The sequence below is a fragment of the Phytophthora parasitica genome, assembly GCF_000247585.1.
Source record: "Phytophthora parasitica INRA-310 unplaced genomic scaffold supercont2.19, whole genome shotgun sequence".
NCBI lineage: Eukaryota > Oomycota > Peronosporomycetes > Peronosporales > Peronosporaceae > Phytophthora > Phytophthora nicotianae.
Window position 1 is genome coordinate 704,147 of NW_008649005.1, and position 15,248 is coordinate 719,394.

The 15,248-nt window shown below is 51.5% G+C and overlaps 8 protein-coding genes across 8 annotated transcripts; 4 read left to right on the top strand and 4 right to left on the bottom strand.

The window, feature by feature from the left end:
- Positions 1–315: 315 nt before the first annotated feature.
- PPTG_10374 (hypothetical protein) lies at positions 316–627 on the top strand (the record flags this gene model as incomplete). Its single annotated transcript, XM_008905050.1, has 1 exon — positions 316–627. One exon carries the CDS (start codon positions 316–318, stop codon positions 625–627), a length of 312 nt encoding a protein of 103 aa, XP_008903298.1.
- A 488-nt stretch (positions 628–1,115) lies between these two features.
- PPTG_10375 (hypothetical protein) lies at positions 1,116–2,442 on the top strand (the record flags this gene model as incomplete). Its single annotated transcript, XM_008905051.1, has 4 exons — positions 1,116–1,278; positions 1,345–1,532; positions 1,602–1,715; positions 1,796–2,442. 4 exons carry the CDS (start codon positions 1,116–1,118, stop codon positions 2,351–2,353), a joined length of 1,023 nt encoding a protein of 340 aa, XP_008903299.1. The 3' UTR covers positions 2,354–2,442.
- A 15-nt stretch (positions 2,443–2,457) lies between these two features.
- On the top strand, positions 2,458–3,111 carry PPTG_10376 (hypothetical protein). Its single transcript, XM_008905052.1, has 2 exons — positions 2,458–2,653; positions 2,754–3,111. Exons 1-2 carry the CDS (start codon positions 2,518–2,520, stop codon positions 2,957–2,959), a joined length of 342 nt encoding a protein of 113 aa, XP_008903300.1. The 5' UTR covers positions 2,458–2,517; the 3' UTR covers positions 2,960–3,111.
- On the bottom strand, positions 2,460–4,432 carry PPTG_10377 (hypothetical protein). Its single transcript, XM_008905053.1, has 2 exons — positions 4,142–4,432; positions 2,460–4,062 (listed from the first exon to the last, which is right to left on the bottom strand). Exons 1-2 carry the CDS (start codon positions 4,349–4,351, stop codon positions 3,187–3,189), a joined length of 1,086 nt encoding a protein of 361 aa, XP_008903301.1. The 5' UTR covers positions 4,352–4,432; the 3' UTR covers positions 2,460–3,186.
- A 201-nt stretch (positions 4,433–4,633) lies between these two features.
- Positions 4,634–7,766, top strand: PPTG_10378 (hypothetical protein). Its single transcript, XM_008905054.1, has one exon. It carries the CDS (start codon positions 5,415–5,417, stop codon positions 6,810–6,812), a length of 1,398 nt encoding a protein of 465 aa, XP_008903302.1. The 5' UTR covers positions 4,634–5,414; the 3' UTR covers positions 6,813–7,766.
- Positions 7,022–8,850, bottom strand: PPTG_10379 (hypothetical protein). The gene has a single exon (XM_008905055.1). It carries the CDS (start codon positions 8,694–8,696, stop codon positions 7,245–7,247), a length of 1,452 nt encoding a protein of 483 aa, XP_008903303.1. The 5' UTR covers positions 8,697–8,850; the 3' UTR covers positions 7,022–7,244.
- Positions 8,851–9,593: 743 nt separating this feature from the next.
- On the bottom strand, positions 9,594–11,732 carry PPTG_10380 (hypothetical protein). The gene has a single exon (XM_008905056.1). The coding sequence runs from the start codon at positions 11,426–11,428 to the stop codon at positions 9,974–9,976; it is 1,455 nt and encodes a 484-aa protein (XP_008903304.1). The 5' UTR covers positions 11,429–11,732; the 3' UTR covers positions 9,594–9,973.
- Positions 11,733–13,255: 1,523 nt separating this feature from the next.
- PPTG_10381 (hypothetical protein) lies at positions 13,256–14,847 on the bottom strand. Its single transcript, XM_008905057.1, has one exon. It carries the CDS (start codon positions 14,787–14,789, stop codon positions 13,371–13,373), a length of 1,419 nt encoding a protein of 472 aa, XP_008903305.1. The 5' UTR covers positions 14,790–14,847; the 3' UTR covers positions 13,256–13,370.
- Between the last annotated feature and the right edge of the window lie 401 nt (positions 14,848–15,248).

Sequence of the window (15,248 nt, forward strand, 5' to 3'; positions counted from 1 at the left end):
AAGTGGAGAAGGCGTGGGTGGACGTCGTCGAGCGCCGTGTGTACGAGGGCGAGGAATACCGGGAGCGGACGCGCCACTTGGTGCGGGCAACTCGTCCATGGTGAGAGAGAGTGAATGTAGCGAAGAGTCAATGTTGAAGTATACGGTGACAAAATCGGTACAGTCTGGATATCATTGCTGTGGCGTTAGTCAAGATGATAATTGTGTGTAGAACACTAACTCGTGTGTAGCCTGTGTGGACGCTTGTGCGGTGGTGCGTCCTCCCCCAAGAAACGCAGTCTCCAACATCGCCAGAATTTAACTCGTCGCGTAACTATGAGCCTCATCTCCAAGGTCGCGGGTCTGTACCAGAAGTCTATCAGCAAGTCGCTGGGCATGTACGGCCTCAAGTATGACGACGCGCTCGTGGACACGGCCGCCGTGCAGACGGCGCTGCACTGGATTAAGGGCGAGGACTACCAGGCCCGTACCAAGCGCATCGCTCGTGCCACCGACTGCTCGCTTAAGCGCAGCTACCTGCCGGACGAGATCCAGGCTATCCAGCGCCCGCTCGACTTCTACGTGTCCGACAAGGTCGTGGAGGCCGAGAAGCTCGCCCAGGAGCGTGCCGATCTCACTCGGTGGTAAACAGTGACCAGCTCTGCGAACCTTCAGAAAAAGGAGGCAGCTACTGATCGGGGCGCGTCTGCAGATAGAAGTCGGACGATGAACGCGCAGGAATCACGTTGCTATTAAGGTCCCGAAGGTAAAGAAAGAAGGAAAAAGACTGTGCGAGATAGTACTCTTGCATCGTTGCGACCTTTTTACTTACAGAGGAGAACGAAGAATGAAAACAAAAGAAAAATGAGAAGAACCGAAGCTTTAATGAAGACCTGTGTTCTCACTGTGTTCTGTGGGTATGTGTTGGTGTTTATAGGTGACAGTTCCGAGGTGAAGAGTCACTTTGGTGTTCATCTTTAGCAGGAGGGAAGCATAGGTTGCCGTGTACGACGATGCTAGAGTCATCTTCTTGGTCAGCTGCAAGTGCCCGGCCTCCTCGACCTCGGCCAGTGAGTGCCAAACCTACGAGGGTGCATACTGCTCGACCAGAGATAATCTCGTACAGCCACAATAACATGGGCGATGAAGAGGAGGAAGAGTTCGTTGAAGACGATGATGGAGAAGATGACGATGGCGAATTTGGTGCTGCAGCGGAGCGAGAGCACCAGCTGCAGCAGCAAGTACGTGTGCAATCTCAGTATCAACGTCGGCACTGGTCTGGAAAGCCACCTTCATCTGGTAAGATGTATTTGGTTTCACTCTTGCCAAGACCAGCGGAGAGGTCAACGCTCTGCCATGTGTTAGGTGCTAAGTTCAGGTCAAATACCAAGTTTCGGCCGTCATCGGCACCCACAGGGAGGCCGAAGTCGGCTTCGACTACCCGTAATGCCCATGACAACGACGAAAAGCACCGACGATCTGCTGCGTCCATCTCAATCGGGTACCTACGGGCCGCTTCCGAGAAGAAGAAGGCGCGAGATCGAGAGTTTGCAGTGAGTTGTATCATCTTAGTCGTATCTACTTCTTTTCCAGCTTATTCCGATGTGGCGCTATGATCACAGCGAGAGCTTTTTCGCGAGGAGAACGAATTCAAGAAGAAAATTTCCGTCAAGATCGAGCAGGCAAACAAGATGATGACTGCTATCGGGAGCTCCAAGTCGTTCGGCCCAGCTCCTGTACGTGGACCCCGAACGAGAAACAGAGTCTACAAGATACACTTCTTACTCTTTGCTTGCTATGATTTGTCTTGTTCCAGGACCGAGATGGTATTCACATGGTCAAAGTCCTCGATGCTGTGGCTGGCGATCGTGTTATCTCTGTCGAGATTTTTCATATCCTTTCCCCACCATGCCCCTTGTGTTTTCAACTGCGTGATATCATGCTTGCGGTATTTTATATGCTCTTAATGTTTCCTTTAACTAGTCTTTTTCTTGCTTCACTCCGCGAGTTCGAGCAGCTTGCATCCGTCCCGTTAGGCCAAACAATGCAACAGTTTTCCTCACCCTCCAGCAACAATACGATAAACAAGCTGTCAAGGAGTTCATCATCTCGTACTAAGAGCTCATTGACGCGCGGCAGCATCGCTCCGCGAGTAGCTCGCTTAAGTGTTCGACCATCCAGCGCCTCACGCGAGCCACAGTCAGATATCGATGGAACTCGCTTACGAGCAGCCAAGATCAAGCCCGCCGACCGCTCCCAAGTGCAAGAAGAACTTCGCAGCGTATTAGAAGGAACTATCGAGCTCACCAAGATTCTACAAGAGCAGCTTCATGAACTAAGGCTCAAAGGATGGAACGTCGCGCCGCGCTCGTGACCTGCTTCAACCTGATTATCGAACGGCAACTTTTCGTTCCTAAATAATAGCTTGTTATCGAAGTGTCAAACATAATATATCACGATCATACATATTATGTCATGTTTTGCCTTTTTTGATATGCATATTTGGTCATAAGTATTGTCTGCTACAGTGGAACAGACATGGACTCGCAGGCGTCGAATTCGGAGCGTACGGCTCGATACCTGCACGAAGAGAAGCTCAGGAAACAAGAGAGTGGCGAGACTGATAAGAAGATGGCGTGTCGGTGGTTCCTAGACCGGTCGTTTTACTGCGTCAGTACGTAATTGTCTCCATCTCAACAAACGTGCTGCACCTTTTGAGTTGTGTGGAGGAGAATGGCATTGACTAACGGTGCTGTTCATTGTTCGATAACCAGCACCTGGCAACCAAATGGAGCATTTTTACCGATACGGCCAAGTGGACGAGTGCAAGTTCACGTGGAAGAACATGTATCTGTGCTACCGGGCGAGTATGATGGACGAAGAAAAGCGCCAGGACTTCCTCAAGGACACGCCGCTCGACGCGTCCAATGGCCCGCACATTACGGACGTGTGGGAAAAGAAGGAAGTTCCAGGCTGGTAGAGCGGCCATTTTGTCTGCTGGGAGGCTTTTGCAGACTTGATAAATGTCTTGGGAAGCTGCACAAGAATTCCACTCACTCTTTTACTCACTCCACTCCCTATCGATAGCACTTCAGTTTTGTCCGGTAGCTCACGTGGCCCTGTTTGCTTCCCTTTTCATCACTCTGTTTGCCTACTTTCGACCTTCTGCTTGCTTATTTGACTACAGACACCACTTCACACCTTAATCTAATCCTTAAGCCATTCCTCCATGCCGTGTAGGTCACCAGGTAGTGCTGACGGCAAGTTCTGATCATCGCCATGGCCAATAGGCATAGGCAGCGAGTCCAGTGAGGGTTCTAACAGCACGTCTAACGGGTCCAAGAGGTCTCCGTTCGAGCTTGAGAACGGGATCGGCTCATTGCTATCAGCAGCGCTGCTGTTGCTTCCATTGTTCACCGGCGGCACGGTAGCAGGAGTAACTGCCTGGTTTACTGGAGAGTTTGCAGCCCCAGCACCACCGCCAACATTGAAGCTTCGCATGGACAGCAAGTCCAGCTCGTTCTCGATGTTCTGTGTGAGCTGAAAGTCGAAGGCTTCCGTGGAGAGCGGAGGCAAGCCGGCAAATGATTTTTTCGAGTTTGCCTGCAAGTTCAGCAGCGTATCGAGATCTCCAGTCTCCTCATAGTGTTCGAAAGCCTTGTGCAGCGCCGAGTCGTCTGAAGCAATGAGTAGCATCTTGAGCGAGTCCTTCTGCTCCTTACTGATCTTGCCGCTGGCAGCAAGCTTATTAACAAGCCAGAACTTGGAGGATAAACTTCGTCCGCGCTTCGTTTTGCGTGAATTTCCGCGAGAAGCTCCAGCAGGAGGCTGCATCTGTCCTACAGGCTTAATCATGGGCTTAATCATGGGTTCAGGCGTCACCTTGGCCACTGCATCTCCAGTCGAGTTTAAGTTGTCCGATGGGGCTAATCCAGCGCCAAAGTCGACGGGAACATCAAAGTCCAACGTGTCCATAATGTCCAACAGCTCGGGTGGGGGTCCTGTGGCCTCATCGAGCTGGAAACCCTCGAGTGACAGCAGATCTCCGTCCCGAATGGACCGATCCAGCGCGTTCTTCCGGATCTGTAGCGCATAGCAGCATATAAACGTGGTTAGAATACATTTAAAGTAAAAGGCTAGCTGCGATAGTGCTGCATCTTACCACGACGCCTTTCTCGTTCTTGGACTTGGTAGGGTGTAGCAGCACTTTGCACTTGGCTAGGATGCTGGGTGCCGGGTCATCGTCCGAGTTGGTGATGACCTGGTAGAAGTCGCTCAGCACACCTTCCCATTCGAGTGGGCGCTGCAGACACACGAGCGACGTGACGCTCGTCAGCGGATTGAGCAGCAGCACACGGATCACCTCGCCCATTATTGCGAACGTCGGGCTGCCGATTTGTATGTGGAAGCTCGTTTTGGCGTCAGGGGGAGACGGAAAAAAGCCAGCTTCGTGCGCACGCTGATTGGATGAAAAAGGATTTTAATAGTAAATGCAAAATCGAGTTGCGCCATGTAAATCTATAGCCTTAATCAAATGATACCTACGTCCATTCAACTAAGTAAATCGAATGACCAAACAAATAATAGCCTTTGATAATAAATATATCTAGATATGATGAATAATAATATCGCGACTGGATCGCAGTGCAGCCCTAATTTGCACCACCAGCCGCTTGATTGAGGGGGGGGGCGGCGCAACCGGATAAGACTACACTGTCAAGAAGCGCGCTATGTTGTCATCTGGACCAGCATACTACGCGCTGTTGTCGCATACTGCATTGCGCCGCTCATTTGGGTTCATCTCGATTGGACGGAGGCAATCCGCCGGGAGCGGGACCTCGATCGATTCATGTTGTGTGACAGCAACAGCAATGCTGTTCGTCTGGATATTCTTCGGGGGCGATCACAAAGCGAAGCCATTCTCGCCTTTCCGGGCGAGAAAGACAGGCGTGTTGACATGTTTTCAAGACGGACACCGAGCTTGGCTCGTCGGCAAACATTTGGATCCAGTTATTTCCTCAGCTGGTACACGAATACGAATTCGACAAATCCATTCCAAATAGGTTGGCAGTGAGGATCCTGCAGTGGTGCACATTAGGATTCTTCTACATGTACATGTAGCTGTCTGCTCTGGGCGTGACCTGAGCGCAGCAGCTGGATCTGCCTTCGACGTACTGTGCCATGTATGGCGTATCTACGAATTGAAGGGACATCACTGCGGTCAGCACGGAGAGGAACAGCTTCGTCTTCCTGTGTTGTCCGAGCAAATATCGATCGCAAGGGAAAACCGCTCCGAATTGCGAAGGATCATCATCAACAGTTCGATTGCCCTGAGCAACATACACATTCCTTATGTTGCTCCAACGCTTTTGGCACCGCAAAGCAAAAGCATTGTTACAAGTTTCCACCTCGAACTGTCATTGCCACACCAGTTCATGCCGTCGGACTCCGCGCGCTACGCCAAGGCGCCTCACCTCTGGGCGCTGGGCGTGGGTGCCGTCGTCAGCGGCGACTTCTTCGGCTGGCAGTCGGGCCTCGTGGCGGGTTTTGACGGACTGCTCATCATCCTGGCCCTCGTCACGGTGCTCTACGTTCTACTAGCCTTCTCCATCGCCGAGTTGTCCACCACGGTACCGTCAGGAGGTGGCCCTTACATCTTCGCATTGCACGCCATCGGTCCACGCGCCGCCTTCTTCGCCGGTCTGGCCGAGAGCCTCAAGGTCGTCATCACTTGCGCTGTAGTCGTCACGGGTATCAGCTCGTACATGAATCAGCTACTGAGTCTGAGCTCGGACTACGGTCCGATCTGGTGGTTCGTTTTCTACGTAAGCTTCGTGTCGCTCAACATCGTCGGTATCGAGATGACGTTCCGTGTCCAGGCCTTCACGACGGTCGTGTCGGTATTAATTCTACTAGTATTCTACATCGGTGCTGCGACCAAAGTGTCGTACACTGAGTGGGTCTCAAACGTCGACTGGCAGTACCCTGGAGGCTGGGATGGCGCTGTTAAAGGCTATTCATTCGCTCTCTGGTTCTACTTGGGTATCGAGGAACTTCCTCTTGCTGTTGAAGTAACTGTCAACCCGGAACGCAACATGCCGATCGGATTAGTGACATCTATCTCCACGCTCGTGTGCCTGGCATTCTGTACCGTAATTTTCAACTCGATGATCTCCCCTGGTGCCGAGGAGATGTACAACAGTTCGTCTCCGCTTCTCACTGGCTACCAGAGTGTATTTGGTGATAACAGCACTACATCGGGCTTCTCGTGGATGCTCATTCTTGGTCTGATAGCGAGTTTCCACTCGTTCGTGTTCTGTATGGGCCAACTGCTGTACGCTATTGCTCGAGACGGATACTTGCCGCACGTGTTGACTACGCTCCATCCTACGCGAGGCACGATGTATGCGTCACTGATTGCTGGTAGCTCTATTGGATTTATGGTGGTTCTTGTGCTGCATTTTATCATCGGTGACACACGTCTCGGATCCGTTTTGATCAACCTGGCGCTAATCGGTGCCGTCACTTCCTACTGCTTCCAGCTGACGTCGTTCATCCGTCTGCGCATTAACGAACCGGATCGAGTTCGACCGTATCGCAGTCCCTTTGGTGTCACTGGCGCTGTCGTATCGTTGGCGTTGTGCGTGGCAGGTATGGTATCAATTATCTACAGCGGGACGTCTAGCAATGAGTTTCTAGCGTCGATTATTGTTGCAATTCTGTACTTTGGTGTCGGTGCAGTGTATTTCCTCATGCGCGTTCAGCCACGTCTTGCTGCCTCCACGCCGAAGATGCGGGAAAACTTGCTGAGTAGTGCTTCCTCCAAGGTTTGAGGATCAATATCCATGCGGAGACTAACCTCAGCTGCCATTAGCTACTGTAGTTTAAGTGAAGAAATGGGTAAACTACGTGAAAGGCGAGGACTGTTATCATGCGACTACGCACTAATTGCCATGACGATGCTGCGAGTTTTAGAATGCTGGAGATGGAGTTGGTTTGATACAAGTACCTTGTTATGTAAAGATCTTAGTACGTGTACGGTGCTGTGCCGAATTGCAACGCAGTGCTCTAGACCACGACATCTTCAAAAGACGATGAAGTTGTATATCTGGTCTTAGTTCAGAAGGTGAGAATCACCTCCAAGCGTGCAGTTTACCCTCTCTCGATTCAAGATTATTGAATTTTGGTGGTCGTAACAACTTCAACTTAATTTTTCAGCTCGACTACCAAAAAAGATACAGAAATCAAAACAAAAAAACTTCTGCTTACACCTTGGTGGACACACACGAGCTCATGAGATTCTCACGGAACTCCTTGGCCGAGAGCGGGCCATAGCCAACCTCCAGCCGCGGCTTCACTCGATATACGAAATAGACTGCGCCAATAGCGAAATAGCCGATGGCAACGAGCACCGAGGCCAGGAAAACGTAACTGGACGTACCGCTGTAAATGATGGACACGAGCGAGAAGATGCACAGGATGATACACAGCACGGCACCGGGAACACCAAACGGACTTTTGTATGGACGTGGGCGCTCTGGTTCTCGAATACGCAGCATGATAAAGGCTGTGAGTTGGAAAATGTAGGAGACGATAGCGCCGATAAGAGCCAAATTGATCAATACAGACCCAAGACGTGTGTCACCGATGGCAAAGTGCAACACAATGACCAGAACAAGCGCAATAAGACTTCCCACAATCAACGACACATAGGTAGTTCCACGCGATGGATGCAGCTTAGTCAATATGTGCGGTAGATAACCATCGCAGGCGATAGCATAGAGGAGCTTGCCCATACAGAAGACGAACGAGTGGAAGCTCGAGATTAACCCCACGATCAAAATCCACGTGAAACCCGAAGTAGTACTGTTGTCACCAAACACAGTCTGGTAGCCGGCGAGGAGAGGTGACGAGTTTACATAGATCTCATCTGCACCAGGGCTGATCATCGAGTTGAATACAACAGTACAGAACGAGATCACGATCAGAGTGATGATGGACGTCATAAGGCCCCGAGGCATGTTCTTGGTAGGCTCGATGGTCTCGTCAATGGCAAGCGGTAGCTCCTCAATGCCCAGGTAGAACCACAGTGTGAATGAAGCGCCCTGAAGGACGCCGTCCCACCCCTTGTAGTTCCAGTCACGGTCCACTACCCAATCCTGGTACGAGATCTTGGTAGCAGCGCCGATGTAGAACACCAGCAGTACAATCACCGACATGACGGTAGCAGCAGCCTGTACTCGGAACGTCATTTCCACGCCCATGACATTGAGTGTTACGAAGACGACGTAGCAAATGATCCACCAGATCGGACCAAAATCTGAGCTCACGCCGACAATTTCGGCAAAATATGAGCCAATACCAGTTGCAGCTACACCCGTAGTGACCACAACCTTTAAACATTCGGCAATACCAGCGAAGAACGCCGCTGTTTTGCCGATTCCATGCAGAGCAAAGACGTACGGACCGCCGCCGTGTGGCACTGTTGCTGATAATTCAGCGATCGAGAACGACAGCAGCACATACTGCACCGTCACCACGGCGAGAAGAATGAGCAGACCGTCGAAACCAGCGACCAGAGCTGCTTGCCAGCCGAAGAAATCGCCACTGATGACAGCACCCACGCCTAGAGCCCACAAATGCGGCGTCTTGGCGTAGCGCTTAGGACCACCCTCGATTCCAACTGCCGGACTGTTGACACTCAAGTTCGTACTCATGATTATGACGGCGACTGTAGAACTTCAGAGCGGAGACGTCGTCGGATGTCCAGAGTGCAGTAAATTGCAAAGTGAGCGATGGAGAAGCTGCAAAACGAGGTATAATTCTGCAGAGGCCCCAGCACAGCGAGATTGGTACAATTGTGAGCTTGAGTGCAAAAGACACAATGTGCGAGCGTACGCAGATTCCGCAGATCAAGTTCAGGTGTGCAGGAGACTGCAGGTCCACTGTTCAAATCGTAGAGTCAGCAAACTGCAACTTGTTCGTCAAGTGATCGGATTGGTTCGGTAAAAGCGTAGGTCGTTACTGATTGGTGGGTTTGAAACAAGTCGAAAATAGGTGAACAGAAACGGCGCGAAAAGTAGTGCTGACATGGTGATGCAGCCTGCGTGGCCTGGTTTCGTCTCAATTGCGGTGTGAGCAATGCGCACAAATGGCTGCATGGCGCGCTTCCATCATTGCCGGCAGCTTCGAGCGTCGCTGTCAACGCATTGCACGCTCGAGCATCGAGTCTACCGACTAGAGACATATGGAAGATATTGATCACCTATATTTTGGTGTAGGTCGGATGCAATTCTGCGCAAAGTATTTTCACCTGTTAACCTACGCGGACTGCGTCGGCACTCGTCATCGGCAGCGTGATAAACATCGGCTACTTCGAGGTATCTGTCCCCCGGCGCCGAGGATGCGCTAATCGCTTTCTTGTCGCCCGTAGCACCGTTGGCAAGGTGTGGTCAAAGACGGCTGCAGGGGAAATTGTTGCCAACAGAACTCTTGTTGAATTTGGATACGAGAACGTCTACGCTGCACGATACGCTTCCTCGCCAGAAACGTATACTTATTCGATAGTTGATAGCCAGCTCCCAGCCTACACTTTCGGTAGTTATTTAAATTGTACCGCAACGAGCTAATCCTTTTGGGGTGGATGTCTTCAAGATTATGGAGAAATCTAGGCAAGTTGGAGTCTGTTCTCATGGCAATCGCTGAGGGTTGAGCTAGCTAATTACTCATAGTTAATGCCCTTCGAGCGCTCGTAGTACATGTGTGGGCGTTTGGAGGGTATCACCGGTGAGTGAGCTTCAGGCATAAGCCAAAAACACTTCAAACAAGTTGCTCCAGCATCATATTGAGCGGGGTCTGTACACTGCTGGGTCTGGAATACTGTTGAGCATGAAAAAATCGACAGGGTGCATGTACTAAAGAGATCAATTCGCTCTACAAACGTTTAACTTTATACGTGCCCTTGCGGCACGTATGTCAGGCCCTGATGCGCGCCTTACACCTTGTTGGATACACGCGAGCTCATGAGATTTTCCCGAAACTCCTTAGCCGAAACTGGGCCGTTGCCCACCTCCAGGCGTGGCTTCACGCGGTACATGAAGTATACGGCACCCAGGGCAAAGTATCCGATGGCAACAAGCACAGAGGCCAGGAACACGTAACTGGAAGTGCCGCTGTAGATGATCGACACGAGCGAGAAGATGCTGAGGATGATGCAAATCACGGCACCGGGGATGCCGAACGGGCTCTTGTATGGACGTGGGCGCTCTGGTTCCCGAATACGCAGCATGATGAAGGCCGTAAGCTGGAACATATACGACACAATGGCTCCGATAAGAGAGAGGTTGATCATCACCGATCCAAGGCGCGCGTCACCGATAGCGTAGTGTAGAATAATCGCCAGTACCAGAGCAATGATACTTCCCGTAATGAGAGCAACATGAGTCGTTCCACGCGTTGGGTGCAGCTTCGTCAGCATCTGCGGCAGGTATCCATCGCAGGCGATAGCATACAGCAGCTTACCCATACAGAAGACGAACGAGTGAAAACTCGATATCAAACCAATGAGGAGAAGCCACGAGCAACCGGACGTAGTGCTGTTGTCACCGAAAATGGTCTGGTATCCGGTGAGCAGTGGTGAAGCGTTGACGTACATCTCGTCAGCACCGGGGCTGATCATGGAGCTGAAGATGACGGTGCAGAATGAGATCACAATGAGCGAAATGATGGACGCGATGAGGCCACGAGGCATGTTTTTGGTGGGTTCGATAGTCTCGTCGATAGCCAGGGGAAGCTCTTCAATACCAAGATAGAACCATAGCGTGAAGGATGCACCTTCAAGAATACCATCCCAGCCGTTGTAGTTCCAGTCGCGGTCGACTACCCACTTTTGATAGTCGATCACGGTGGCAGCTCCGATGTAGAACACGGACAGCAGGATCACCGAGACAACCGTCACGAATACCTGGACACGGAACGTCATCTCGACACCGACGATGTTGAGCGTTACGAAGATAATGTAGCAGGCGATCCACCAGATTGGACCGTAGTCCTCGCCAACACCAATGAGCTCGGCAAAGTAGGAGGCGATACCCGTAGCTGCAACGGCTGTAGTCACTACAACTTTGAGGCATTCGGCTATACCAGCGAAAAACGCTGCCGTCTTGCCAATACCGTGCAGCGCGAACACGTACGGACCGCCGCCGTGAGGCACCGTAGCCGACAGCTCAGCAATGGAGAACGACAGCAGCACGTACTGAACCGTCACGATGGAGAGCAGGATGAGAAGACCATCGAAGCCAGCGACCAGCGACGACTGCCAACCGTAGAAATTACCGCTGATAACTGTGCCCACACCCAACGCCCACAGATGCGGCACCTTGGCGTAGCGATTGGAGTTCTCGCCTTCGATAGCGGGGCCGTTGATACTCAAGCTCGAGATGCGATTCATCTGGAACAACTACTTGGAACGCGGTGGTCAGGGCTGTTGGAAGTAGTTCGCTGTAAATTGCAAAGTGAGCGATCGAGAGTGATGCCATTTTCGAGAATCGGGCCAAGACTTCTAGGTCTGCGATGAAGAGATCGCAGACCCGGCACAGCGGCAGGGCATTGCACAGCTGGAGTGTTCTCGAGAGCGCAAAAAGCGCAATGTGCGAGCGTACGCGGTTCCAAGGGCAACCAGTGCAACGCGAGTCCAAGGTCTGGATCCTGCGCAGATTGGGCAGCACACACGACAATTCGGGATTGACAGTCCGAGCAACGGGGTCCAAGATTAAAATTGTCTGTCCGGTTCCATGATGAAAATCTAGCTTGACGGCATGCCACCTTTTGCAGCGGATGCCTTCAGCGAGTACCGATCAACTGAGATGGCGTCTCAAGCTGTTTGCTTGGGGAGGGCAACATCTAGGTGAGCCTGTCTCAACCCCGTCTTTGGATTGCCATCTCGGTCAGCACACAAACCGGGCAGTGCACTGCAGCAAATTCCGACGCTGGAATGCACCTTGCTTATAAAGCGAGCGTTATAGGATCTCGCCGTTACAGGAACTAACGTTAATTTTGCGGGCGAAGATCACTACCAACATTTGCAATTCTACCCAAGATAAACGAGCTGAGCTGTTCCCGACACCGGCATGAATGGGAAGCGCAAGGTTAGATCGCTCAGAGCCGGGCGTAAGGCCCCACCTGAAATATACGGAGGCCGGGGGATGCTTACGAAGATGCTCTGCAGACTTGGCACGACTTTCTTGTTGCTTCAAGCAAGTTCAGCGGAGATCGTCTGCAGATTGCAGACTCCAGTGGCTCGGAGCACTGCTCCTTGAACCAACACCACAGGGGTTGCAGCACGAGCTCAATCCCTTACATGAACTTGCAGCAAGGAATTGAGCTCGAATTTGACTCGTGAATCGCAAGGTATCCAGGATCGTCAGACTGCGGTGCCTTGAGTTGCCACCGAGACTCATTGACTCCACGGGTGGAGCGCATCCCGATCTGTACACGTGTACAGTATGTGCAAGAACTTCAGTTTTGCTTTTGAGTGCGCATGCACATCGCTGAGGCAGGGCGTTTAGTCACTAAAGGTACTAAAGTTTAGTGAAGGACCGGAATGGCTGTCACCACCACCTTTGACCATCAAGAGCCCAATGTCCAAAAATGCAAGAATGGACGGCTACTCCATTCCGAAGCCATTTCCACCGGTGAGGTGGTGACGAGTATCGGCGCAGCGAAATCGCCCCGGCCTTAAGAAGTGTTCAACCAGAAGCTCAATGTGCGAGCGTACAGGGCGGTCAAAAGCTGCCCGAGCAAAAGTGCATCAGGTTGACAACCTGAGGTTGTTCGACGCGGACGGGGCGTAGCAAGCAGAGTTCACGCTGGTAATCGCGATGTTTGGAGTCCAAACTTAGTTTGGCAAACTACAGTGTACATGTAGCAACAGGTTTCACGGCCCGTGATTCACGGCAGATTACCTGCCAGTTGACGGTCTTTTTAATCTGATGCAATCATCCAAACGATTTGTGGTGTTGTCGAAGTTATGGGAAATTAGGTCAGCACAGGCGTGGGTCCGATAACTTACCGCAGACTGGGTTTTAAGCGAGCGGACGTCTCACCAATCGAGCATACCCTTCGCTACAAAGTTCCGTGGTAACGAAGGACGGCTAGATGTAGGCAAAAACACGCATGTATCATCCTCATCAACAAAAAGCAGGCTGCTTATTGGTCATGATACTTCAACTTGTATATTGACAATCCTTGTAGGAGCATTTCAACTTCTGCAAACGCACAGCCATAAAAACACTTCAAAACTTTATTGCAATTACAAAACGTTATGCTCTTGGACTGCACTATCAGAGTGCAGTTGCATCGGCGCTTCAAACAGGTACAGTCGATGAGGGATTTCAAACCTTGGACGAGGCGTTGCTCAATAGGTTTTCACGCAGTTTTGGCGTCGGGGCTGCCTCGATGCGTGGCTTCACACGCAAGAAGAAGTACACAGCACCGACGACAAAGTACAGAATCGCCACAATAATGGACGCCAGGAACTCATAGCTAGACGTTCCGCTGTAGATAATCGATACCATACCGGCAACACACAGCGCCATAGACACCAAAGCACCAGGAATCCCAAAAGGACTTCGGTAAGGTCGAGGTCGATTGGGCTCCTTCATACGTAGTCTGATGAACGAGGTGAGTTGGAAAGTGTACGAAGTCACTGCCCCAATCAGTGCGAGGTTGATCAACACTGACCCGAGACGCGTGTCACCGATAATGAAGTGCAACAGCAGCACAACAATGAAGCCGATGGAGCTGCCAGCGATCAACGATACATACATCGTGCCTCTAGTTGGGTGTAGTCTCGTCAGGATCTGTGGCAAATAACCATCACGAGCAATAGCGTACAGTAGCTGACCCATACAGAAGACGAACGAGTGGAAACTTGCAATAAGACCGAGAATAAGCATCCACGAGAAGCCCGATGTAGTGCTGTTATCACCAAATACACTCTGGTAGCCAGTGAGAAGCGGAGACGAACTGTTGTACATCTCCTCGGCACCAGGGGAGATCATCGAGTTGAAAATTACGGTACAGAATGCCAGGCACACGAGCGTGGAGATAGATGTCACTAATCCGATCGGCATGTTGCGTTCCGGGTTGACAGTCACTTCAACAGCAAGAGGAAGTTCCTCGATACCCAAGTAGAACCAGAGAGCGAATGAATAGCCTTTAACAGCGCCATCCCAGCCTCCAGGGTACTGCCAGTCGACGTTTGAGACCCACTCAGTATACGACACTTTGGTCGCAGCACCGATGTAGAACACTAGTAGAATTAATACCGACACGACCGTCGTGAAGGCCTGGACACGGAACGTCATCTCGATACCGACGATGTTGAGCGACACGAAGCTTACGTAGAAAACGAACCACCAGATCGGACCGTAGTCCGAGCTCAGACTCAGGAGCTGATTCATATACGAGCTGATACCCGTGACGACAACAGCGCAAGTGATGACGACCTTGAGGCTCTCGGCCAGACCGGCGAAGAAGGCGGCGCGTGGACCGATGGCGTGCAATGCGAAGATGTAAGGGCCACCTCCTGACGGTACCGTGGTGGACAACTCGGCGATGGAGAAGGCTAGTAGAACGTAAAGCACCGTGACGAAGGCCAGGATGATGAGCAGTCCGTCAAAACCCGCCACGAGGCCCGACTGCCAGCCGAAGAAGTCGCCGCTGACGACGGCACCCACACCCAGCGCCCAGAGGTGAGGCGCCTTGGCGTATCGACCGCTCTCGACTGAATCGTTCACGCTCTCCGACATGGCGCTTGATCAATAGCGAGGCGGATGAAGAATGGACAGCTAAGAACTCGACTTTCCGCTGATACATGCTGGCAATGTGTTTGCATGACCGTCAGATGTGCAGACAGATGCAAGTAGATGCCATCCCTCCCGAAAACTGTTTAACAGCTTCAACTTGGCAGAAATCGGAATCTCTTGGTGGCACCTGATTGGTGCTTTGTCGACTTTGAGCACTGTAACTGGATGAAAAATGCTGCTCACGCCTGTAGTTCGTTGATCGTACCACAAAGTTCAGGCGGACACCGAAGGGGAGTCACGCAAAGGGAACATGTTCAAGCAAACACTAGCGAGATGCTCTCGCGTCCGGATCTTTGATTCGCCAAAATTTCGGTTTTAGCCTCTTCTGATTGGTTAGAAAAGATACCAGATACATCACTGACGTAGCGCATCCCCACTTGACGATCTTCCTGCAGCTCAATA

Bases quoted from the DNA above. Each gene is read 5' to 3' on its own strand.
- PPTG_10378 (XM_008905054.1), top strand. From the start codon at position 5,415: ATGCCGTCGGACTCCGCGCGCTACGCCAAGGCGCCTCACCTCTGGGCG.
- PPTG_10377 (XM_008905053.1), bottom strand. From the start codon at position 4,351: ATGGGCGAGGTGATCCGTGTGCTGCTGCTCAATCCGCTGACGAGCGTC. The intron at 4,063-4,141 runs GTAAGATGCAGC...TATGCGCTACAG, and splicing joins AGAACGAGAAAGGCGTCGTG to ATCCGGAAGAACGCGCTGGA.
- PPTG_10380 (XM_008905056.1), bottom strand. From the start codon at position 11,428: ATGAATCGCATCTCGAGCTTGAGTATCAACGGCCCCGCTATCGAAGGC.
- PPTG_10376 (XM_008905052.1), top strand. From the start codon at position 2,518: ATGGACTCGCAGGCGTCGAATTCGGAGCGTACGGCTCGATACCTGCAC. The intron at 2,654-2,753 runs GTACGTAATTGT...TTCGATAACCAG, and splicing joins CCGGTCGTTTTACTGCGTCA to CACCTGGCAACCAAATGGAG.
- PPTG_10381 (XM_008905057.1), bottom strand. From the start codon at position 14,789: ATGTCGGAGAGCGTGAACGATTCAGTCGAGAGCGGTCGATACGCCAAG.
- PPTG_10379 (XM_008905055.1), bottom strand. From the start codon at position 8,696: ATGAGTACGAACTTGAGTGTCAACAGTCCGGCAGTTGGAATCGAGGGT.